The sequence below is a fragment of the Onychomys torridus genome, chromosome 8 (genome assembly GCF_903995425.1).
Source record: "Onychomys torridus chromosome 8, mOncTor1.1, whole genome shotgun sequence".
NCBI classification, from domain to species: Eukaryota; Metazoa; Chordata; class Mammalia; order Rodentia; family Cricetidae; genus Onychomys; species Onychomys torridus.
Window position 1 is genome coordinate 16,206,228 of NC_050450.1, and position 24,885 is coordinate 16,231,112.

General features: G+C 41.0%; 1 protein-coding gene across 2 annotated transcripts in view; it reads left to right on the top strand.

The window, feature by feature from the left end:
* LOC118589131 (CREB binding protein) overlaps positions 1-24,885 on the top strand; it is a 128,267-nt gene that overhangs the window by 21,763 nt on the left and 81,619 nt on the right. For both annotated transcript variants that reach the window (XM_036196093.1, XM_036196095.1), the window contains exon 2: positions 5,612-6,321. In XM_036196093.1, the coding sequence (XP_036051986.1) occupies positions 5,612-6,321 (710 nt within the window). The remainder of the gene's footprint in view (positions 1-5,611; positions 6,322-24,885) is intronic.

Here is a 24,885-nt window from a genome sequence, read left to right on the forward strand (position 1 = left end):
GTCTCAAGCCATCAAGTGTGACAGGAGATGCTGGTATTTAATGTATGACCTCAACTTCTGCTACTAACGGCAAAAGCCCTTGAAGGAGGGTGTCCCTGTCTGTGCATCTTCAGCTTTGCATTCTCCCAGGGCTCTGGTGATTGGCAGAGAAGAGTGTGCCTGGCATTGAAGTGGTAGCTTTGATCTGAACCTTTGGGACTGCAGATGGGTTAGATTGTTGTTACTCAACACACTGTTGGGATACTCTGGTGTGCAGAAAACCTGGGTCTGCTATGTCACCATACCCTGGCTTGTCATCTTCACTTGCTTTTGATTTTTTAAATTAGAGAATAGGAAAAAGTGGTGAGAACCTGTCAAAAGAGCCACACCGTAAGTCTGATGTGTGTCTCTTGCCTTTAGTCCCAGCATATGGGAGGCTGAGGCAGGCAGATCTCGGTGAGTTCAGATTAGCCTGGTCTACATATCTACTTTGTGAGTTCCAGGTGAGCCAAGAGTATACAGTGAGAAGCTGTCTCAAAAAACAGACAATAAAAACCAAACACAAAACAAAAACACAAAATCACATCTAGGACATTTAGTTGTACTGGTTTCATGTATTTGAACTGGTAGATGAGGATGTAACAATTGGTCAACTCTAGCCGCCTCATCCAAACAGTTAAGTGTGTTTGGATGGATGAGAAAAGTGATTCAGATAGTCAAAAGGTAACAAGTTAGTAAAAAGGAAAACCAAGGTCAGTATCAGGGAAAACACCCTGTTGACAATTACAAAAGTGCTTGTGCATTTGCTAAGAAGTAGAATATTGTGTAAATGAAAACTGGTCTGATTGTTGAGTGGTGGAGTGGTGGGCAAATATTAAAGGTAAGAAATGGTCAGAGTGAATTTGTGCTTAAGTATTTATTTGTTTGTTTACTCTTTAGACAGGGCTTTACTATATATCCCTGACTGTCCTGGAACTCACACAGATCCATCTGCCTCTGCCTCTGCCTCCTGAGTGTAGTGTGTGACAGGATATTGTTAAATTAACCCATCTGTGGTACGGGCTGTTCTAGTCCAACTTTTTTTTATCATCATAGAACTCTCCCATGTGATGATCTCTGCTTTGCAGGTGAGGGTTTTAGGATGAAGAAAAGCAGTTTGCTCCAAGGCCAGGTGTTAAGTGGGGATCTGAATTCCTGGGTTCAGCTTTTCCATTTGTCTCTAGCAAGTAGGGGCCCTGACATGGCCCTGTGAATTACCCTAAACATTTCTTTTGTACTCCCCCTCCCCCTTCTTGGGCTCTGCCTCCTTCAGGGAAGAGTGCTTGAGATACTTAAAAAAGTCCATAGGAAAATTCTTCAGTTGTGTTTGCTGATCCAGTGTCTGACATTGTCTCCTCATCCCACCCCAGGCAGATAGAACAAAACCAGATTTTGTCATACTTGACTTACTGGTTTGGATGAAGTTCCCTGTTCTTGCTCAAGGATTGAGGAAAACTTCACCGAAAACAGATTTAAGAAGTGCTGACTACTCAGGAGAAGCTTCTGGGTTGTCTGTCCTTCCAGGATTAGATTCCCTTGAAATTAACAATCCCAGTGACCCTGAAGAGGCATCCCATAGGAAGGACCTTCTGTAAAACAATTGGATGGAGAGATAGCTCAGTTAAGAATGGGTACTGCTCTTACAGAGGAGTTTAGTTCCAAAAACCCATTTCGAGTAGCTTGTAACTAACTGCCTGTTACTCCAGCTCTTCTCTGGTTCCTTTCGGGCACTGCACCAGTGTGCACCCCTCACTCCCTGCCATGTACACCCAATTAAAAATGACCCCCCCCTTTTTAAAAAGTACTATACGTACTAAGTAGAAAGTGTGTGTGAATGTGAGAGAGTGAGTGTGTGTATGAGAGAGAGAGGGGGGGGAGGGAGGGAGGGAGGGAGGGAGGGAGAGAGAGAGAGAGAGAGAGAGAGAGAGAGAGAGAGAATGAATGTGTGTGAGCCAGGATGGGGTGGGGAAGCAGTCTGGAAGGCAGCATATAAAATATTGCCTATGGCAGGCAGAGAGAGGGCTTATTTTGAACTTTTCTCCCCTTTCCTGTGGTGGAGAGCAAACTCAGGATCTCACACATGGTAGATAATGCATTCTATCACTAAACTACTTTCCCAACACTTTAACTGTATTTTGTATAATTTGTACCTGGAAACCTTAGTGAAGCTCAAAGTTTCAGATAATTTTGTAGCTAAGAACTATGGATGGACCCAATGGGAAACAGGAGAACCCTCTTAAGTTGTCTGCTCTTCAAGGATCAGAATTTTTTTTCTTCAAATTGACAATCCAGTGACCCTCTTAGGCACCCCATATGAAGGACCTTCTACAAAAAAAAAAACAAAAAAAAAAAAAAAAAAAAAAAAACTTTAGAAATGTCATGGAAACTAGTAGCTAAGGGACCCTTTGTAGATTAACCAAGATGACAGGGACATGAGGAGTAAATGTACTGGGTTTCTAAGTTGGGTTTTCATAAGGAAAAGGGACACGATAAACGGCATTGGGACAACCATGAAGTTTGAATAGGGCCAGTGTATTAATGTAACTCTGTTATACTTCCTGAATTTGACAAGTGTACTGTGATTATATATAAAAGGATCTTCTTAGGCGAAAGGGAAATTTTCTGTTCACATAGGCACTGCAAACCCCATGTGCCTAAGTGTGTATACCTCATTTAGTATAGTCAGGTGTGAAGCTACAGCAATGTGTTAGAATTGGCATGCTAGGCTAGGTTCAGAGAATGTTGGGGTCAAAGAGGGACTTGGCAGTTCTGCAGTGATAGCCTAGTGGAAGTCTGTGTAGTATTGTTGGGTAGTGGAGCTGGTGCTTGGTTTCCAGCCAAGAGAGAATTCGGAAGGATTACTGATACACATGGCAGCTCTGATTGGTGTTAATGGCTAGAAAATAGTGTGTACCCTGAGATGCCAGCTAAAACAGCTGAATTAAAAGTCAAGGTAAATGATTTTAACTCTACAGAGTGTATTTTCTCATAAAACAAGACACTTGAAGGTAGGAAGATTCCAGGGCAGTTCAGACTACACCAATTCAGTTGTTAAAAATACTTATTTTATTTCTTAATTATGTGTAGATGTTGGTAGGTGGGTGCATGTGTGAGGGTGCTCCTGTGGAGGCTGAAGGCATTAGATCCCTGGAGCTGGAGTTACAGGCTCTTGTGAGCCGTCTGACGGATTCTGGCACCTAAACTTAGGGTCCTCTGGAAGACCAATATGTAGTCTTAACTACTGTGCCATCTCTCCAGCTCTATCAATTAAGTTTCTACCAACTTAGATGCTGCCTTCCCCCACCCCATGCCCACCCAGTGTGGATGGATGGTTTCTTTCTGGTTGCAAGATGGTTTCTATATGCTCATGGAGAAATCTGGTGATGAGAAGGGGGACTTCTTTCTGAGCAACCCTTGCTTATAGGAAGGAAAACCTTTAAACAGATTATCTTGGCTAACAAGATATTCAGCTTCCCTGGGTGGGGATTCTCCTGCATCAGAATGTTGGCCAGTTTCCCTCCTGTGGCCAGGGAAGATGCTACCCTTCCTCAAAGGGCACTCCCAGGCAGCCACCTCAGAGCCACATGGGTTTGTCCACAGTGAAAGGCCGTGGTGGTAGGAGAGGACTAGGTAGCTAGAACGTATGGTCTGCTGTCTTGAAGAAAAGTTCTTAAATTTCTGAAGGGATGGCAGATAGCAGTTATTAAAGAAAGAAAATCTCCCAAACTCAACATTGCATTTACTACTTCACTGTTGTACCAGTGTAACTAATTTTATTTTTGACCAGTTATATTCTGGTCATTGTTCTAATCTCATGTACCATTTGTATAAGTTTTTCAGTTTCATGCTTTTCCATAACTACATATATATATATATATATATATATATATCCTTACATTTCTATAGTAATCATAATTACTTAACAGTTTTGTAATGTATGAATGTTTATTAAGCTTTGTAATAGTGATAGTTAATTTTTTATTTTGAGACAAGGTTTCTCTGTGTAGCTGTGGCTGTCCTGGAACTCAAGAGATCCACCTCCCAAGTGCTGGGGTTAAAGGCTGCCACCTGGCTGTAATAGCTAATTCTTGTTAAGTATATTACGCCCAGACTTTAGTGATTTCCACTCATGAATTCATCTAGTACCCAGAACACCCCTTACTAGTTAGTGTAGGGGTCATTATTGCCCTGTTTTCTAGATAAGGAAAGTATGAAGCATAGACAGACGAAGATACTCAAAGTTGTATAGCTGGCATGGAGTGCCTGTGCAGAGTTGGGGTTCTGGTGCAAGGAGTCTCATCTGTTGAATCTCATTAGGTGTTAGTGTTACAAATAACATTGTGGGGGACATAGTTTGCACACTTCATTCTTTATTCACATGCTTTATTCACACTTGCATAGACAGGCTGCTAACTGAAGAGCACACTGGAGGTTGGAGAGTGAAGGAAGGGAGGTGATAAGATTACACAGCAGAGGAGGGTTGCTTTGAAAGAAGCCAGAAAAAGGAAACTGCTTGTGTTTTAGTTTGTTTACTGACCAAGAAGATTGATCTGTTTACTGTTTTATCTTTGGGGATGATTGACTGTTGACAATCCTTGCCCATTTATACCAGAAGTCACTGTGTTTCTCATTTCCCTGTGTGGTCATCCTTCTCGTGTAGTGCAAGGATCTTTAAGTTTGACTATGTTTTGACCACTTTTTAATTTCTCTATTTTCGTGCATATTTTTTCAACCCTTTCAAAAACCACAAATGACATTTTCTAATGGACTTAAAAAAATAACTTTCAAATATGCAATTACTTAGGTTGAGTTTAATTTCTCCTAAATTGCTATTCATAGAATCCATATCTAATTACTTTTTGCATGTCTACTTTTTATCTATTTTATTCATTCATTCATTCATTCATTCATTCACATACTTATTTTTGAGGCAAGATCTTTCTGTGTAGCCTTGGCTGTCCTGGAACTAACTCTAGACCAGGCTGGCCTCAAACTCAGAGATCTGCCTGTTTCTGCCTCCCAAATGCTGGCGTTAAAGGTGTGTGCCACCACCACCCGGCTCCAGCTTACTTTTATTTTTTGATACAATGACTTCATGTAATTTAAGATGGCTTTGAACTCCAATATCTTTATAATTACCAATATTGGCTTTGAACTTTTGGATTCTCCCATCTCCACTTCCAAGTGCTATTATTACATGTATGTATCACCACACCTGGCTTAATGCTTACATTCTTAAAAGCATCTTAACATTTTAATTTACTGTATTTTTAAAGATTTGTTATTATTTTTTAATTTGTATATCTGAGTTTTTCTTCATACCATATTGTTTAATTACTGTTTTTGGATATGATTTTAAAATAAGAGATGGCCCTTTCTCATTATTGTTTAATGTTTTCTTCTTCTGAATTTGAAAAATGTTTTTCCTTTTTTTGATTTCTTCAAATGATGTTTCAGATCTGTTTGATATTGTTCTTAAGATGTGCTAGTATCTGTGTGAAACCCTCCATTAGATTAAGACCATAGTAACATGCTGGTTGGAGAGCTGTAAAGTTTTCTTAGATTCTCAGTTCTATTTCTGCTTAATTTCTAGATTTTGGATCATTGTTTGACTTGGAAAATGATCTTCCGGATGAGCTGATCCCTAATGGAGAATTAAGCCTTTTAAACAGTGGGAGCCTTGTTCCAGATGCTGCATCCAAACATAAACAACTGTCAGAGCTTCTTAGAGGAGGCAGTGGCTCTAGCATCAACCCAGGGATAGGAAATGTGAGTGCCAGCAGCCCTGTGCAACAGGGCCTTGGTGGCCAGGCTCAAGGGCAGCCCAACAGTACAAACATGGCCAGCCTGGGTGCCATGGGCAAGAGCCCTCTGAACCAGGGAGACTCATCAACCTCTAGCCTGCCCAAACAGGCAGCCAGCACCTCTGGGCCCACCCCGCCTGCCTCCCAAGCACTGAATCCTCAAGCACAAAAGCAAGTGGGGCTAGTGACCAGTAGCCCTGCCACATCACAGACTGGACCTGGGATCTGCATGAATGCTAACTTCAACCAGACCCACCCAGGCCTTCTCAATAGTAACTCTGGCCATAGCTTAATGAATCAGGCTCAACAAGGGCAGGCTCAAGTCATGAATGGATCTCTTGGGGCTGCTGGAAGAGGAAGGGGAGCTGGAATGCCCTACCCTGCTCCAACCATGCAAGGGGCCACAAGCAGTGTGCTGGCTGAGACCTTGACACAGGTTTCCCCACAGATGGCTAGCCATGCTGGACTGAATACGGCGCAGGCAGGAGGCATGACCAAGGTAAGTGAGCTGAAGTACTTGAATGCTTCTGAACTGATAGTGGGCATTTCCTCTCAAGTAACATGTCGACATGGGACTCTTTGGCTCCGTTTTATCCCTTCTGTTAAGAGTTGCACGTGTCACATGAAAGAGACAGATTTTTTTTTTGGAGGGTGGAGTGGGGGAGTCCCTTTCAGATAAAAAAATCTCTACTTCCTCTATTTAAAATGAAAAAAAAGTTTTTTTTGAGATCATATTTTGTTGTGTAGACTGAGGCTAGCTTTGAACTCCCCATGCAGCCTAGGCTGTTCTCAACTCATGGACCCCCTGCTGCAGCCTCCTAAGTGCTGAGATTACATATGTGTGCCACTGATTGCCAGTTTTTAACCTCTGTGGAAAATATATAGAAACAAGACTACACAGTTGAAGGGCAGTTTCTGATGAGAACCAACTTTTTAACTCATCAGAGGATCTGGTAAAGGATGCTTATTTACTCAGCTGATGAAGTACATACTCCTCCTGTCTACCCTTTTCTTTCCATCACTTGGGAATGTGTTTACTGTCACAGTCTCCATTTTACTTATAAAGAAGCTGTTTTGAGATGGTCAGCTCTTGCTGCTGTGACACTGGAGAGGGAGTGAGTAGAGCCAGGGGATTGTAGACCCTTGTATCCCAGTGAAAACCTTAGAGCAGTGGTTCTCAAAGTGGGGAGTCTTCACACCAGCAGTACCAGCATTACCTGGGAGCTTGTTGTTAGAGAGGTTGACTTACTGACTGGCAAACTGAAGGTATGTTTCCCAACACTCTGGGCGTTCAGAATTCTCTGGATAGTTCTAAGGTCATTCTTCATGGTCTCCATCTCTGTTCTAGAGAAAGGCCTAGGCTGCAGTTTGTAGCCATCAGCCTGTGGCTGCTGTGTATAACAGGACCTGCACTTGGAGAAGAGGGAAGGATGTGACAAAAGCTAGATGTGGCACAGCTAAAAAACATGGAGACTGATGAGAGAAGGGGACACAGAGACCTAGGCTGATGGCATTGAAGCACCAAACCTTTTAGAGGCTCTGTGATTCCAGACTTTTGAATGGCAGCCACTGGGTGCACCTGTTTTTGTGCAGGGCTGTTGTATGAATTTGATTAGTTCTAAAGAAGGGAAAAAGAAATGAGAATACAATTTCCTGGAGAGTTGAGGAGAACATGGGCAAGCTGGTGTAAAGTCTTGAGGCTAGGTAAGAAGATGTTATATTTTGTTTTTTAACTTAAGAAATAAAAGAAGTCATTTCCAGTATTAAAATTGCATTTATCTTTTTTCAAAAAATTAGTAGAGGGAGAAGGTTTTTAATTGTAGTTGTCCTTGGCAGAAGGGTGTGTTGTGCATCTACACCCTTTTTACTGTTAGAGTGCAAGGAGACTTTTAATGAGCTCCCTGCCTCTGGGTAGATCAGTTGTTGGACCCTTCTAATTCACATTCCAAACTACCCTGTTTTTTTTTTTTTTTTGTTTTTTTTTAAGAATTGGGATTATGTTTGGATTGTTTAAAATGTAAAACTAACATAATGTAACAGTTGTCAAACTTTTTGGTCCCAGATTATTGAAAAATCTTAAAGATTATGAAGGCCCCCACTTGGTTTTTGAGAGAGGGTCTCATTTTGTAGCCCTAGCTGGCCTAGAACTGGCTGTATGGAGCAGGCTGGCCTCAGACATAACTGTCCTCTGCATGTGCCGCCTGAGTGCTGTGGTTGCAGCGATTGCCATCTTGCCTGCCTAAGAGGTTTCTTTAAAACTAGTATTTTCAAAAACGTGTTTTAAAATTTATTTATGTGTGGTTGTTTGCCTGTGTGTGTGTCTGTACTACATGTGGACAGTGCCCATGGAGATCTCCCACAACTGGAGTTACAACTGCCATGTGTGTCCTGGGAATCAATCTCAGATCCTCTGCAAGAACAGCAAGTGCTCTTTTGGTTTTTCAGGACAGGCTTTCTCTGTGAAACAGTCTGGCTGTCCTGGAACTCTCTCTGTAGACCAGACTGGTCTCGAACTCACAGAGATCTTCCTGCTTCTGCCTCCCAAGTGCTAGAATTAAAGGCCTGCGCCACCACTGTCCGGCGACAGCAAGTGCTTTTAATTATAGGCATCCCTCTAGCTTCTGTTTACAGAAAAATTTAAAATGCATGCCCACATTTCATTAAACATGAGATTCGGTGGCATGACATATTACAAAAGATGTAGACAACTCTACTCAGTAACTTAACACCTAAATTGGATGTGCTTCCTTGTTTTTCATTCCTCATAGGACTGTAGTAATATCTGGTTTGGTAGGATACATTCTCTAGGGACTAGATACTTAGGTTGATTCAGTGTTTCACTGTTGCCATAGTTTATATTTTGTACATTATATCTTTGTGCAAGTGAAAAAGTGCTGGATAAATTTTTGGAAGTGCAGTTAATTTTTTTTTTAAGTTTATATATATGTTTGCCTCTGTGTGTATATGTTATGGTGTATCTGTGGAGGCAAGAAGAGGGCATCAGATCCCCAGAGCTTGAGTTAGAGGCCTGTTGTGGGTGATGGAAACTGAACTGGAGTTCTCTGGAAGAGTGGCAAGTACATTGCTCAGCCGTCCCTCCAACCCTGGTGGGGGATTTCTAACGAAAGAATACTAACATTTAAAATAAACAGATAGAGCCTGAGGGTACATTGTACTCTTTAATCCTAGCATTCACAAGGCAAGGAGGATTATTGCCAAGTTTGAGACCACCCTGAGATAAATAGCAATTTCTAGGCTTGCCAGGACTACACAGTAAGACCTTCTTTAGAACAAAAATAAAACTTCAAAAAGAATATAGGTATTACCAAATATTTTGAAAATACTGTGCAAATTTCACCCTTGCTTATATTGAAGGAACCTGTCTAAATCTTCACCAACGTTAGATGTTATTAGATATTAGTATTCTTACACTTGTAATTCTAACCAAATTGTTTTTATTAGGATGTTTACATAAATTTGTAAATAATTGTCTTTCTCAGATTATTTTACGTGTGTGTGTGTGTGTTTGTGCGTGCGTGCATGTGTGCTTGCCTGCCCAGTGCTAGGGATCCAACCCAGATATTCACATTTGTTAGGCAAGTGTCCTACCACTAAGCTATAGCTTATTATCTTTATGTATTCAAAGTTGAAGGCTTTCAGTAGACCTCTTTCCCTCTCTTTACAGTGTGCCTGTCACATATTTGTCAGGTGTATATTTTTAGTTTGTATGGAAACATTCATTTTTTCCCCTTTTTTTGCCTTTAAGATTGTATACCATCTTCAAAAGTGCTTTCCCTATTCCAAACTATAACTATTCTTGTGTGTTAGATGAGGTGACACTTGTAGTCTTAACAACTAGGTAGGAAGAGGTAAGGGGGTGGCTTGAGTTCCAGAGTTGGAGACCAACATAGACAATATAAGCAAGATCTGTTGTTGCCTTCTTCCCCTCAAAAAGGTAAAAGAAATGTATTCTCGCCGGGTGGTGGTGGAGCACGCCTTTAATCCCAGCACTCAGGAGGCAGAGGCAGGTGGATCTCTGTGAGTTCGAGGCCAGCCTGGTCTACAGAGCTAGTCCAGGACAGGCTTCAAAGCTACAGAGAAACCCTGTCTTGAAAAACCAAAAAGAAAAAAGAAAAGAAATGTATTCTCTTACGTTTCCTTCTTCTTGAACCTTGACCTCACTTTTGGTTGTGGCATAGAACTTGTTTAGTAAGCATGAGGCCCTGGGCACCCCCTCACCCTAGCACCATGCTCCAAGAAGTCCTGCCTCCCAATAAACAAAGACTCACCAAAAAAGTTAATCTTAACCAAAGAGCAATCCAGTGTTGTTTTTTTCAACTGATAGTAGTCACAGTGCAATCTATTTAGATATTAGTAATCTATCTTCCCTCTATTGTTAGGTGTTTTGCATTAGTTATTGATCTCTGCCTGTATCTGGGCCAGAAAGTCATCCTAGCTGTTCACTCAACTTTTGTTCATGAGGTGATGGTGAACTCACATGTGGTTCTCAGCCCTGGCCACACATTAGAATTGCTTGGGGAGTTTTACAGACACTGTTGTCTGAACCTCATTGCTGACTAGCTAGGTTAGAATCTCTAGGGCATGTCCAGGACACAGTTATAGTTTATTTTCCTCAAATGATTTTCATGGCAGACAGGGATAAGGACCACTATTTTAGGTAAACATGAGAACCTTTTTCATTTGGAGAGATAGGTTGGTCAGTAATGTGCTGTCTGCATAAGCATGAGGACAAGAGTTTGATCCCTGGCACCCAGGCTTGGCTGGAGAGATAACCAGATCCCTAGGGCTTGGCACCAGCCAGCCTAGTCTGATTGTTGAGCATGAGACCAATGAAATACCATCTCAGAAAAGTGAAGTAGACAGCTTCTTAGGAGTAACATCCAAGGTTGCTCTCTGGCTTCCACATGTACCTGCACACATATGTGCACTCTATACCAGCAACCCCCACACCCAAACAACAACAAAAACCAGATTGATTTTTTTTTGTTGTTTTTATTTATTATGGGTTTTCTTGCTATTGGGGGGGGCAAGTTCCATTTCATTATTTAATTGGCTGTTTTAATGCAGGTATTAATGTGTAGATGTCATTAGAGTCTGGCTGCTTTATGAACATCTTTTCATCTTAGTACTTATTTAGCTGATTCTCTTGGGGTTTCCAAGTAGACATCTTTTGCATTATTGATATTTTTGTCTTCTCCTTGTTGATATTTTTATTGATGTTTATACCCTTGGGCATCTGTGTTTTGTTTCTAACTTGAATGGAAGCTTGTCTAGTGTTTTAAGTAGAATGTGAACTTTAATTTGCAGCCAGAGGCAACCTTGTATTTTAAAATTAGGACACAGTCTCCTGTGTTAAATGTTAGGTTTTATTATACTCATTTCTTACACCTGTAGTAACTACTGAAAGATCTTTGCTTTATCAGATTTCTTCATATTAAATTGAATCACATTGTAATTGTAAACATTAGAACTTAGTGTAATTCCTGAATTCTGTGTTTCTTTAGGATTTTCTTTTTTTAAAGATTTTGGTTGGTTGGTTTTGGTTTTTCGAGACAGGATTTCTTTGTAGACCTGACTGTCCTGGAACTCACTCTGTAGACCAGGCTGGCCTCGAACTCACAGAGATCCTCCTGCTTCTGCCTCCCGAGTAGATTTTATTATTTTTAATTGCATGTATATATACAATGTGTGGGAAACTAGAAGACACTGTCAGATTTCCTGTGTGTTGACTGATGTGGGTGCTAGGAATTGACTTGGGTCCTATAGAAGAGCAGCCAGTATTTTAGCCACTTAGCCCTCTCTCTAGCTCCTTGTACGATTTTTTTTTTTAATTTTTTTATTTTTTGGTTTTTTGAGGCAGGGTTTCTCTGGGTAGCTTTGCGCCTTTCCTGGAACTCGCTTTGTAGACCAGGCTAGCCTCAAACTCTCAGAGATCCGCCTGCCTCTGCCTCCCGAGTGCTGGGATTAAAGGCGTGCACCACCACTGCCCAGCTGGGTTTTTGTTTCTTATTTATCAGTAAGATTGACTTGTTATTCTTTTTGTACTTTTCTTTATTAGTGTTATGTTAACCCAATCAAAAAAAGAAGTTTCTTCTGCCTCCTCTTTGGACAGTTTAAGTCGTGTTGACATGATTTAGTTTCTTGTACAAGCATGGGGACCTGAAGATGACCTCCTTGGTCTTTGTCTGTCTTTTTGTGGAAATTTAGGGCTTCTCCCTTCCAGACTGACTTGAAATCATTGTCAACTTTCTGGCTGTCTTCTGGTTTTGGACTTTGGTCTTTTGAATTGATGTAGCTGTCTCTGTGTAAATTCAGGAAGTATGAATTTACTCTGATTTAAGAAAAAACAAACTATTTACTTCTTTTATTTCTCATTAAAATATATGTAGTGAGGCTAGAGCAATGGCTCAGTATTTAAGCCCACCTGCTGTTTTTACAGAGGACCCAGGCTCAATTCCCAGTACCTATGTGGTGGTTTACAAACATCCATGGCTCCACTTCTAGGGACCAACCCAACTACCTCTTTGGACCTGACCTCTGTGGGTACTGGGCATGCACATGGTATATATACGTGTGTGTGGGCCAACATTTATATTATACATTTAAATAAATCTAGAGTGTGTGTGTGTGTGTGTGTGTGTGTGTGTGTGTGTGTGTGTGTAATAGGAACACAGTAAGGGTATAAAATAAATAAATCTAAAGTGTGTGTGTACAGTAAGGGCATTTAAATTCCATAGAACAGGTTAAGACAGTGAATAAATTCACATTTCAGTCAGTAAGTTGCAGAACCCTCTTGTATTGTACTTAGCATGGTTTTAAGCCCTTTCAGTCATGAGCTATGCAGTCTGAACCATGGGTCAGTTGTACAAATTATATTTTAACAGAAATTCTCTTCTTTCATTTATTATCTTAAAATTAATATAATTCTTTGCTGGAGAGATGGCTTAGCAGTTAAGAGCACTTGACACTCTTCCAAAGAACCCAGGCTCAGATCTCAGCACTGGTTTTAGGTAGTTCACAACCACCTATCGCTCCAGCTTCTAGGGATCTAGCATCCTCTTCTGGCCTCTGCTGGCACCCATAAACACACAGATAAAAACACAGATATAATCTTGAAAATTTTCTTCTAATTCTTAAGCATTCTTGATGATTGTGGATTATTTCTCCCTCTATAATTGTGTATGTCTATTTAAGAAAGTGCTGTGAGTTTTTGTTTGTTTGTTCAATTTTGAGATGATATCAATCTGTAACCTAAGCTGGCTAAACCTGAGACTCAGGGACTTCCTGCCTCAGCCTGCTGAGGGCTGGCATAGGCATGTGCTACCAGCAAGAAACAGTTATGATAGGAAAATGTGAGCAGTTTTCAAACAGACTGGTAATGATAACAAGACAGGCACAGCCAGAATCTGGAGCAAACTCAGACCATTTCTCCATTTCACTGTAGCAAAGCCTGATGTGTTGCTGTCTTAGGGAGCTGGTGTCACTTTTTCAAACTTTCTTTTATGTGCACTAGTGTTCTACCTGCATGTATGTCTGTTTAAGAGTATTGGATCCCCTGGAGCTGGGGCTACATGACAGTTAAGCCACCATGTGGATATTGGGAATTGAACCTGGTCCTCTGGAAGAACAGCCAGTGTTCTTAACCTTTGAGCCATCTCTCCAGGTGTCCCCCTCCCTTTTTTTTTTTTTTTTTTCAAGACAGGGTTTCTGTATGTAGCACTGGCTGTCCTAGAACTAAGCAGACCAGGCTGGCCTCAAACTCATAGAGATGCTGGGATTAAAGACGTGTGCCACCACTGCCCAGCTTGCTTGTGTTACTTTTGTACTGAAAATAACCCAAAAGTTGGCCTGCATGTAGAAGGAAAACAAAAAAGATGAACTTCGATGGGATTAGAAATCACACGGACACTCAGATTATTTTTTCCTGTGATAGGTGCTGAGAGATGTTGCTTTGTGCAGAATGTTGCAGAAGAGAGTTGGAAGTGTTTTGTGTTACTTGGTGTTCTAGTTTGCTTTCTGTTGCTTTGCTTTTGCTGACCAAAAGCAGTTTAGTGGGGAGGAGGAGAATTTCAGCTTGTACTCAGGTCACACTCCTTTGTTGGGAAGTCATGTTGGAACTCAAGCAAAAATGAAGCAGAAACCATGGAGGAGCACTGTTTACTGGCTTCCTCTCTGGCTTATGTTCAGCTAGCTTTCTTACACAGCCCAGAGCTTCCTGTCTAGAGATGTGTTGCCTCCATGAGCTGTACATTCCCATGTCAGTCACCAGTCAACACTGTCTCATAGACACAGGTCAGAGGCCAGTCTGATCTGGGCAACTTCTTAGTTGCATTCCTCTTCCAAGTGACTCTAGGTTGTGTCCGGTTGACAGTAAAAGCTAACCAGCAAACCTGGTCAAGTAGTCCAAGAGTCTTTCTGATTTTAAGGCTAATAAAAAAATTTACTATTGTGTGTCACCCTAGAAATCATTTTTGTTTTTTCTCACACACCTGAAAAGATACTGAAGTAAGTAGGTACAGTAAAACAATTTTCTTAGAGGGTTAAGAGTAGGACCTTTTGGTATGTAAGGAGACTTTTCATATACTTCACTTTTTTTTTTTTTTTTTTTTAAAGAATGTGTGCAGAAAGGTAGAGCTTGATATTGCCTAGGAGTCTTCTTTCTATTCTTAGAGTAAAGGTTTTTATGTGGATCCAGGTTCCAGCCACAATGAGCTGGAACCAGTGGTTTAAACTCAAAGCTGGGCTTTACACACAAACTGTCCAAGAGCCAGACAGAGTTTTGATTCAGCAATTTTGGGAATTTGTGTTTTTAACAAGTTCTTCCAAGGAACTTGCAAATCAGAAATTGCATTCTGAGAATTTATGTTCTAAAAGAACTAAAAGAATAGACTAACAGAATGTAGTTATTAAAGAATTAGCAGAATCAAGTTGGCTGTTAAAGGATTGGTTAGTCCATCTTCTTTATTTGAATAGTCAGTTGGGAATCTCTGATAGATAAACTATATGTTTATCTGATGCTTCTCACTTTGATGTAATATCTCATTTTTTCTATGAAATAGTGTAAAGAAAGGAAGCTAACGCCTGATGACCTGAGTTGATCACTAGCCTCACATGGGGGAGGGAAAACTGACCCCTGTGGGTCGTCTGCGGACTCCATATGAACGCCACGGCACATGTGTATATGCAGACATTCCCTCATACACACTCACCCTATAAAAGTGTAACTAAATTTAAAAATAATGCAAATAAAGTGGAATTTGCTATTCAGAAAAAAAGTCATAATTTGGTCTCTTTTAGAAGATCATAACAGAAATAAGTGGTTTGTAAAATGAAACTCCTTAGCATATTGAAGTATAATGCAGTGTGGGATGTATACAGCCAGTGGAGGAGCAGATTTGGGGCAGAAGGGCAGAACAGTTTCAGGTACCTTACCATAACTGACTTACATACTTGGCTGTCCTGGAACTCACTCTGTAGACCAGGCTGGTCCTCCTGCCTCTGCCTCCCAAGTGCTAGGTAGGATTAAAGATGTGCCACCATTGCCTGGCCAAAAAAAAAGTTTTTTAAAAACATGGGACTTTCTAGAGAAGAAAACATAATTCCATCCCTGACAGTCTTTTGTTTATATTTATTTATAATATGTGTGAGCTTGAGTGTGGAAGTCCCATTGCTGCAACAAAACACCCAACAAAGCAGCTCAGATAAGGAAGAGTTTATTTTGGCTCATGGTTCCAGGGTCATACTGGCAGGAACTTGAGGCAGCTGGTCACTTGGCATCTGCAGTCAGGAAGAGGAGAGTGATGACTGCTGGTGCTCAGTTGCCTTTCTCCTTATTTATGCATTCCAGGTTCTAATCCTGCGTGAAGGCGGGTCTTTGCATCTTAATGAAGCTAATTTAGAAAATCTGTCACTGATATACCCAGAAGCTTGCCTCTTCAGTGATTCTGGGTCCTGTCAAGTTGACAATATTATCCACAACACACCCTATATTAGTTACTTCCCTATTATGGTGACAGAATGCCCTGAGCAAGGCATTTTATAGAAGAAAGGGTTTATTGGAGTTCACAGTTCCAGAGAGATAAGGATCCATCATGGCAGGGGATTGTGGCAGCAAGTGACGGAAACAGCTGAGACCTCACATCTCAAACCGCAGGCAGGAAGCAGAGAGGAAACTGAGAATCCACAAATCTTTAAAATCTCAAAGGCAGCCCCCAGTGGCATACTTTCTCCAGGAAGGCCATCCTTCTTAAACAGTACCACCAACTGGAGACCAAGTGTTCAAATGCCTGAGACTATAGGAGCATTTCTCATTCAAACCACCACATTCCACCCCCGCTCCCCACAGTCTTGTTACCATGTAACATAATGCAAAAAGAATTCAGTTCAAGTTCAAAACTCCCCACCTTTCAGTCATAACACTATTTAAGAGTCCAAAATCTCTTATGAGACTCAGGATAGTATTTTACTCTAATGCCTTGCAAAATCAAAAAACAAATTACATACTTTTAAAACAGAACATTACAGAGTATACATTACCAATCCAAAAGGAAGGAATAAAGGCATCATAGTGAGGAAATACTGGATAGAAGCAAGATTGAAACCCAGAAGGGCAAATCTCAAGTCTTGTAGCTCCTTATCTGATGTCAAAGGGCTTACACGGTTCTGCCTTTCCAGCTTTGCTGTCTGCAGTCTGCTGGGTCCACAGCTCTCCTTGGCCAATATCCATGACTCTGGCATTCACCAACATCTTGGAGTCTCCAGTGCAACTCAGGCTTCATTTCCACAGCCTCACACAGTGGCCCCTCAGGTCCTCCATCCAGAGACTCCCTTGTCATATAGCTAGCCTTATAGAAGCTCCCAGAAACCATGGAGGAAGATTCCATGACCCCCAACTTTCATGATTGTAAAGCAATCACCATGTGGACAACAATGACAAGTTTGCCTGTCAGCTTGGAATCCAGCCTGGTCCCCCTTGAATCATGTGTGCCCTTGTTTGTTGTTACTTTCTAGGAGCAGAGGATTCCTTAGGCCTTTTCCTTTCATAAGTTGGAAGTGCAGCTGTGTTGGATCTTGCCTTAAGGTCCCCTTCCCTATATTGCATTGAAAAGAAGGCCTTTCCCTAATCTCTGTATTTCTTTCAGCACAAGCCTTAGCCTGTAACATTAAATTCCTGATGCTGTTTTTCTCTTCAAACTGTATTTTGTATCTCTTTCTGCCCCATTTGTACTTTTTCATTGTAGACCTACATAACAGTGGTTACTAATAACCATTTGGCACAATCAGTATTGGCTGTCTTGAAATCTCTGCTGAGGAAATTAGGCCTAAATTTAGCTTCAGGCAAGTCCTTAAGATATAGGTAGAAAGCAGCCATCTCCCCCTGTCCTCCCCCAAATATCACAGGAACATTTTCCAGCTTAGCTACTAATATTGTTCGTCTCTGAAACCTCTTGAATAGGGGCCACCACAGTCCACATAACTCTCAGTACTACTGTCTTCCAAGCTCCTGCTAGGAATCTCATTAAGTTCTAGTCCAGAGTTCAAAGCCATATGAATAAAAGATTTTATTTTATTGATCTATTTTATTTGCAACAAATATGTAAATTATTTACTAATAACAATGTGATGAGCTATAGTACATATGCCATGTAATTAGTTCAGTAATTCAGTGGTTTTTCAGTGTATGCAAAGATACATGTAGCCATTATAAATTGTGAAACATTTTTATCAGTTTATGTAACCTGTGCTTTTTTTTTTCTTCGAGGCAGGGTTTTTTTGTGGGTGTAGCCTTGGCTATCCTGGAACTTGCTCTGGGATTAAAGATGTGCGCCACCATCGTGTCTGCCAACACTTTGGTTTTGAGCAAACACTGATTTACTGTTAACTATACACATTTGCCTCTTGTGGACACTTCATATAAATGGAATTGTATGATATGTAGTTTTTTTGTGTCTGGCTTCTTTCATTTAGCATTTTTCACATACACTATTTTTATTATATAAAATGAATTTTATTCCACCCCTCCCAATTTCATGTCCTTTTTGGTTTTGTTTGTTTTTGTTTTGAAAAACTCACTGAGTCCTATTAGTTGCTGCCATTGTGCACATGGGCCTTCCACTATAGCGTTGCCAACCTGGAAAATGGACTTTCTTATATCCAACAATAGCCATTAGTTCCCTCAGCTAGGAGTAGGACCTTGAGAGTTCCGCTCCCATCCATGCTGGAATTTTGACTGGCTTGATCTTATGTGGCCGTTATCACAGCTGCTGTGAGTTCTAATACCATAGAAGTGATTCCTCAGCAGCAGGATGGATGAACTTGCCAGAGAGAGTGAGGGCAAACAGCACAACCAGAAGGTGTAGCCCAGATTTAGGGTGGGTCTTCTTGCCTCAAATGACCCAATCAAGAAAATCCTTCACAGGTGTGTCCAGCTGCTGGAGTTTTGTTGGTTCCTGATGCAGTCAAGTTCACAACCAAGATTAGCCATCACAGGAGGCATCCCATGCTTTGTACTGGTTTTTGCAGTCTTTTGCTTGTTGAGATAGATATTCCTAAGAATCAGTTTTACTCCCTGCCTTTGTGCATGCGCAGTGAGTTTGGAGTGTAGTAGATACCGTGGGTGACATGGTAGGTACTGCATGTGTTTGTTGTCTGCCGTTGGCGAATGTGAGTTTTTGTCATCAGTAACTATCCTTTCAAGGCTAGTGTTGCCCTTTCTTACTGGAAGGCTCAAAGGAAGCCTTGAGCATGGTCTTTTGAGGTCTCATTCAATTCCTGGGGTAGTCAACAAAGCTGTGGAAGTTGGGCTAATTATATTCTGTCTCCAGTGCTGTACCACTTCTGGTCAGTTCACACATCCTGAGCACTCTATTCATGCAGCCAGCTTGAACAGGCTCCAGATGGGGCTGGTGATGTAGTATCCCCAAGGACACTCGGTTTGATGGTGCGAACGTACAATATAGTGATTGTGTGCTTCACACTTTACAAATGATTTCTGTCTTCTGAGTTGTCCACAGAACAATTTTAGTGTGTGAACCTGCAAATTTGCTGTGCTTTTCTCAATGTATTTGAGCCATAACATGATGACCAGCTTTTCCAAAGTGTTTCTTCTATATTTTGGAAAGAGTTTTATGTACCATAGACAGTAATTTGTTGTTCATCTGCCACTAAGTTAAAACACTTAAGGGTTTTTATGCTGATGGTGGTGTAATATTTTTGGCCTTTTTCAATGCGTGTATGCTTACAGCATAAATATTTTTTAGCATAGTCCTAAATTACTGTATTTACTCTTCCTGAATTATGGTGAGTGTGAGCAGGAGGAAGAGGCCATTGTGCTGGTACTGTGCTGAGCGTTCTGCAAATGGGTTCTTTTTGTCTAGTTTTTAATAACCTTTTGAGGTGGGTGGTATATCTACTTTACACAAGGAGTAACATCTTATGAGCCACAGTCATGATTGTATAGGAGGACATCATTCAAAATGACACGTTAGAAAGTAGCAGATTTTTACTTATATCCCACCTGTGGTTGACTCCAAATTGTATTTATTTACCACTTGTCTATAAAATGGTAAGTATATAATGTCTTGGTTTTTTTTCTGTATAAGAACAGATATTCCAGCCAGGCGGTTGTGGCGCACGCCTTTAATCCCAGCACTTGGGAGGCAGAGGCAGGTGGATCTCTGTGAGTTCGAGGCCAGCCTGGGCCAGTTCCAGGAAAGGCACAAAGCTACACAGAGAAACCATCTCGAAAAACAACAACAAAAAAGAACAGATCCCCGCTAAAAAGTTTATAGAAAATATAGCTGAGAGTCATTTCTTTCCCAGGAGTATTTTTCATTATATGGAAGGATGTGATGTACTGCTTACAGTCTAAAGAAGAAAATTCATCTCTGCCCACTGAGATTTGCCTGACATCTGAGCAGGTCATAGTTCTCTAGTTGAAGTATCTATTCAGCCAATCAGGCTTTGCAATGCCCGTAAGAAAGTAGACTTTCTCAAGAAGTATATGTGTTTGTGTTGAATGCAGGAGGCCACCATAATTATGTCTCTATACATTTTGAATCTATAGAACAATCTGCCTCTGAAGTATCTGTCTTTTTATTCTTTGGTTTTTGTGTTGTTTTGAGACAATGTCTCTCTGTATAGCCCTGGCTGTCCTGGAACTCACTGTGTAGACCAGGCTGGCCTCAAACTCACAACGATCTGCCTGAGTGCTGAGGTTAAAGGTCTGCACCACCATGCCTGGCTAAATATCTGTCTTTAAAAATATATACATACATACATACATACATACATACATACATACATGTATGAGTATTGCCTGCTTTTGTGTATCATGTTCATGCAGTTTTTATGGAGGACAGGAGAGGGCGTCAGATCTCTGCCATAGCTGCAGTTGCAGAGGAACCCGACCCAGGTCCTCTGCAGGTCTAGCAAGTCCTCTTAACTGCCAGGTCATCTATCTTTCTTATATTGTAATGACAAAGAGAAGTTCGATTTGTAACATTTTGGATGTTTTTTTGTTTGGTTGGTTTTTTGTTTTGTTTTTTCTTTAATAGTTACTTGATTTTATTTTATGGGCATAAGTGTTTTGCTTGCGTGTATGGATGTGCACTGCAGTCAAGCCTGGTGCCCTCAGAGGCCAGAAGTGGGTATTGATCTCCTGGAACTGGAGTTACAATGTGTCAGGAGCCACCATGCAGGTGGTATGAACTAAACCCAGGTCCTCTGCAAGAGCAGTACACATCTTAAACCACGGCACCATCTCTCTAGCCTCACCTGCTTCCAGGATTTTTAACTTTCTTTCTTTCTTTTTTTTTTTTTTTGGTTTTTCAAGACAGGGTTTCTCTGTGTAGTTTTGAGCCTTTCCTGGAATTCACTTTGTAGACCAGGCTGGCCTCGAACTCAAAGAGATCCACCTGGCTCTACCTCCCAAGTGCTGGGATTAAAGGCGTGGGCCACCACAGCCCGGCTGACATTTATTTTTATTTTTTATTTTTTGTCAATTTGCTTTTCATTTTAAAGTAGTCTATTTTTAGCTGTTTTGGATTCATAGAAGATATTCAAGATAGTGCAGAAGACCTGTGTTTCCTCTTCACTTTTATTCCACTGAACCTTCCCTGTTAACATCGAATATTCTTGTGGTACATTTGTCACAGTGACTGAACCAGTACTGACACATGATTGACTGACAGCAATACTTGAATCCGACTTCCTAGATTTTTTTTTTCCTTTATAGCTTCCTGTTTTGGGAGCCTTTCTAAGATATTGTACCATGTGTAATAATCACAGTTCTTTAGGTTTTTCTCAGAGGTGGCATTTTTCTTAATTGTTTCTTGTGTTTTGATGACCTTGACAGTTTTGAAACTGATTAGGGATATTGCTGAAAGTTCCCCTTTTGGTATTTCTCTGATGTTTTTCTCATAAGAATAAGATCATAAAGTCTGGAGAGATGGCTCAGTGGAAAGCACTTGTTGCTATTGCAAAGGACCTGGGTTTGGTTCCCAGCTCCTACATGGTCCCAACCATTTGTAACTCCAGTTCCATGAGATCTGACCATTTCTACAGGCACTAGGTGCGTACATGTGGTGCAAATACATACATGTAAGCAAAACCACCAGTTTAAAAAAAAAAAATCTAATTTTTTTTTAAATAATAAAGTCAAAGGTATTTGTAGGGAAATCATGCTATTTTCCTCTCATCCTATCAAGGATGCACATAACATCAACATGACTCATTGTCATGCATGATGTTGCTCTTGATGCTTGGCAGAGGTTTGATCGATCGTTAGGTTTCTTTGCTCTGACATTCTCCTCCCTCTGTACTGTCACACACCTAAGGGTGGGCATTATGTTCCCCTTCCTTTAAGGTGGAATGTTTATATAATTTATTTTTACAGATTTGTCTCTTCATAGTTTTTCATTAAATTTAGATTAAAATATACATGTTTCATCTTGTTTAAAAACTTGGTATTGGCTGAGTTTGATGGCACACATCTTTAATATCTACTCAGGAGGCAAAGGCAGGTGGATCTCTGGGGTCAAGATTCTTTCTGCTTCTGAGGGTTTACAGCCACATTTTCAAGTGAAAATTTTGCTGTTTATAAGAAGTTCAAATGGGGGGTATGGGTAAATTTCAACAGAAGATTTTGCCTTAGTCATTCTTTTAAAATTTAGGTATGCTATACCAGCATAGATGTAACAGGACTGAAATTTCAAGGCCAACTTGGACTGCATATTAAAATCCTGTGTCTCTCACACAAAAACATACTTAAAAATTAGATTTACCCTCAAGCAGAGTTGCTTATCTTAGATTTACCTTTTCTAATGTATATTCTGTCTTAATTTTGGCTGTGGGCAGACTGTTTTGAGCTCTTGTATATTTTGAGACAAGCATCTGACATTCCCCGTTAAGAACCTGGAATTTGTTGGGCCGTGGTGGAGCACACCTTTAATCCCAGCACTTGGGAGGCAGAGCCAGGCAGATCTCTATGAGTTCAAGGCCAGCCTGGGCTACAGAGTGAGCTCCAGGACAGCCAGGACTATACAGAGAAACCTTGTCTTGTTAAAAGAATAACAACAATAACAACAACAACAACAAAACCCCAGGGATTTAATGTTGGTGACATTTTCTCATTAGGAAGTGCCAATATTTAACCAGCAGATGGTGATGTCAAACTTCTAGGAATATATATCTGCATATTACCTATTAAGGATAGAAATATGGCTCTTTACCTTTGACTTTTAAAAAATACCACAGTCTCTACAGTCAGGACTGCAGTTAGTGCTTTATTCTCTTAAGTGGAAACTTCATGTGCTCGAAACTGAGCTGTACTCATTTTGAATTTCTCTAACAAGTAATAAAGAATGAGCTAGAACACAGGCCATCTTAAATCCTTGCAACAAAGAGAAAGGTGATGCTGGGAGGTACAGATTTCAAACATTGTTTTGCAGTTACTGACTTGAGTTTTTACCTGTCTTTTTAAACTTAGAAAGTGTTCATTTCAGAGACTCCTGGTTGCTTAGAGAGATATTTTATATCCTATTTTTGGAAAGAGATCTTAAAGCTACTTCGAGATTGTACAGTGCCTTGTGGTTTTTCAGAGCATTTTCCTATGTGCTGTCCCATTGAACTCAGAAACCAGAAGTCAGCATGTCCTGTGCAGATGACAAGAGGAAGTATATATTCTCAGCCATGAGCAGGTGTTCTTCTTGGACAGGCATGGGGTACAGAGATAAGAATGGATGAGGAAGAGAGAGAGAGAGAGAGAGTGTGTGTGTGTGTGTGTGTGTGTGTGTGTGTGTGTGTGTGTTGAGTGAGTGTGGTGAATGGGAGATAAAGATAAAGCACTGGCACATTTGCTTGTAGGATCACTGCCTTCTTGGCAGCTGTGCTTTCTGGGTTGCATGACCTAGCCTTTGACTGTTCTACGGCTGTTGCTACCACTCCAGAGGGTTCTGTAAGCAAGGGGAAGGGAGCAAAAGGAGATGGGTAGCTCTTAACTCGTTGACTAAGTCCTTAGAATTTGATTGGCAGATTCGAGCAGCTTTCATTCTGTTTGTCATTGTTGTGAATGCTGTTTTTCTGAGATGTTTTTAGTTCATAAGCATTGATAGCCAGTTCATTCTTGTTTTCTTCCCTCTCTATTTTGTTTGTTTGTGCATGTGTGTGTGTGTGTGTATAAGAGAGAGAGACAGACAAGGAGGGAGGGAGGAGAGAGGGAAGGGAGGCTGATTGACTATGTTAAGAGAGAGAGAGAGAGAGAGAGAGAGACAGAGAGAGAGAGAGAGAGAGAGAGAGACAAGGAGGGAGGGAGGGAGAGAGGGGAGGGAGGCTGATTGACTATGTTAAGAGAGAGAGAGAGAGAGAGAGAGAGAGAGAGAGAGAGAGAGAGAGAGACAGAGAGACAGACAAGGAGGGAGGGAGGGAGAGAGGGGAGGGAGGCTGATTGACTGACTTATTATGTAACCTTGTCTAGCTTGGATCTTGATAAATTGACCAGGCTTGCCTCAGATGGCCCAGCAGATAAAAATGTTTGCTGTGGAAGCCTGACACTTAACTTTAGAACCCATGGTGGAAGGAGAGAACCAATTCTCAAAAGTTGACTCTTACTTCTATACATGTGATGTGGTAAGCATGCACCCACACTCACACACATACACACACACACAAATAATAAAAGATCTTCCATAAGCTAGGTGTGGCACATGCCTTTAATCCCAGGATCTCAGTTTGAGGCTATCGTTTGATTTACATAGTGAGTTCCAGCCTAGCCAGAACTATCTAATTAAGACCCTGTTTCAAAAACAAGGAAAACACACACACACACACACACACACACACACACACACACACACACACCCCAAAAAAACAAACCACCTTTTTCTGGATAGATGGCTACATACTTGTGATACTATAGATGTTTAAGTTGCTGGAGTAGAGATAAACTTTGAAACTGCAATAATGGTAGAGATCCAGGCTTCTTCCAGTGTCTTGCCATGTTCTCTCATGCTGATGATATTGAACATTCCTGATGTTGTATAGCGGGTATTCAAGGTCCAGTTCTGGTTTGGTCTATTGAGCCTGACTTCTTAGACTGGGAATCCTCTCTCCATCGAGAAATCCAATTGATCAGATGAAAGCATTCATCTGATTTCTTTGGGTCTTATGTCTGTTACCCTGATTGTGAGAATACTTGTCCCTCCTGCATAGTACTTTTACCACTCCATAGTACCTTCTGAAAGATAACTAATAAATAACTTTGTTCTTGTTGATAAATGTGTGTGTGACCACTGCCTTTTCAACTTCCACTATCCCAGCAACAGAGCTGAGCTTAAATGCAGGTAGGTTAGCTGGGCTGTGGTGCCGCACACCTTTATGCCCAGCACCCAGGAGGCAGAGACAGGTGGATCTCTGAGTTCGAGGACAGCCAGGGCTACACAGAGAAACCCTGACTCAGAAAAAAAGAAAAAGCAGCAGCAGCAGCAGGTGTGCTATGTAATAGTTCCCATGTAAGTCTCATTGTTGGAGAGTCTGCTCCTTATAT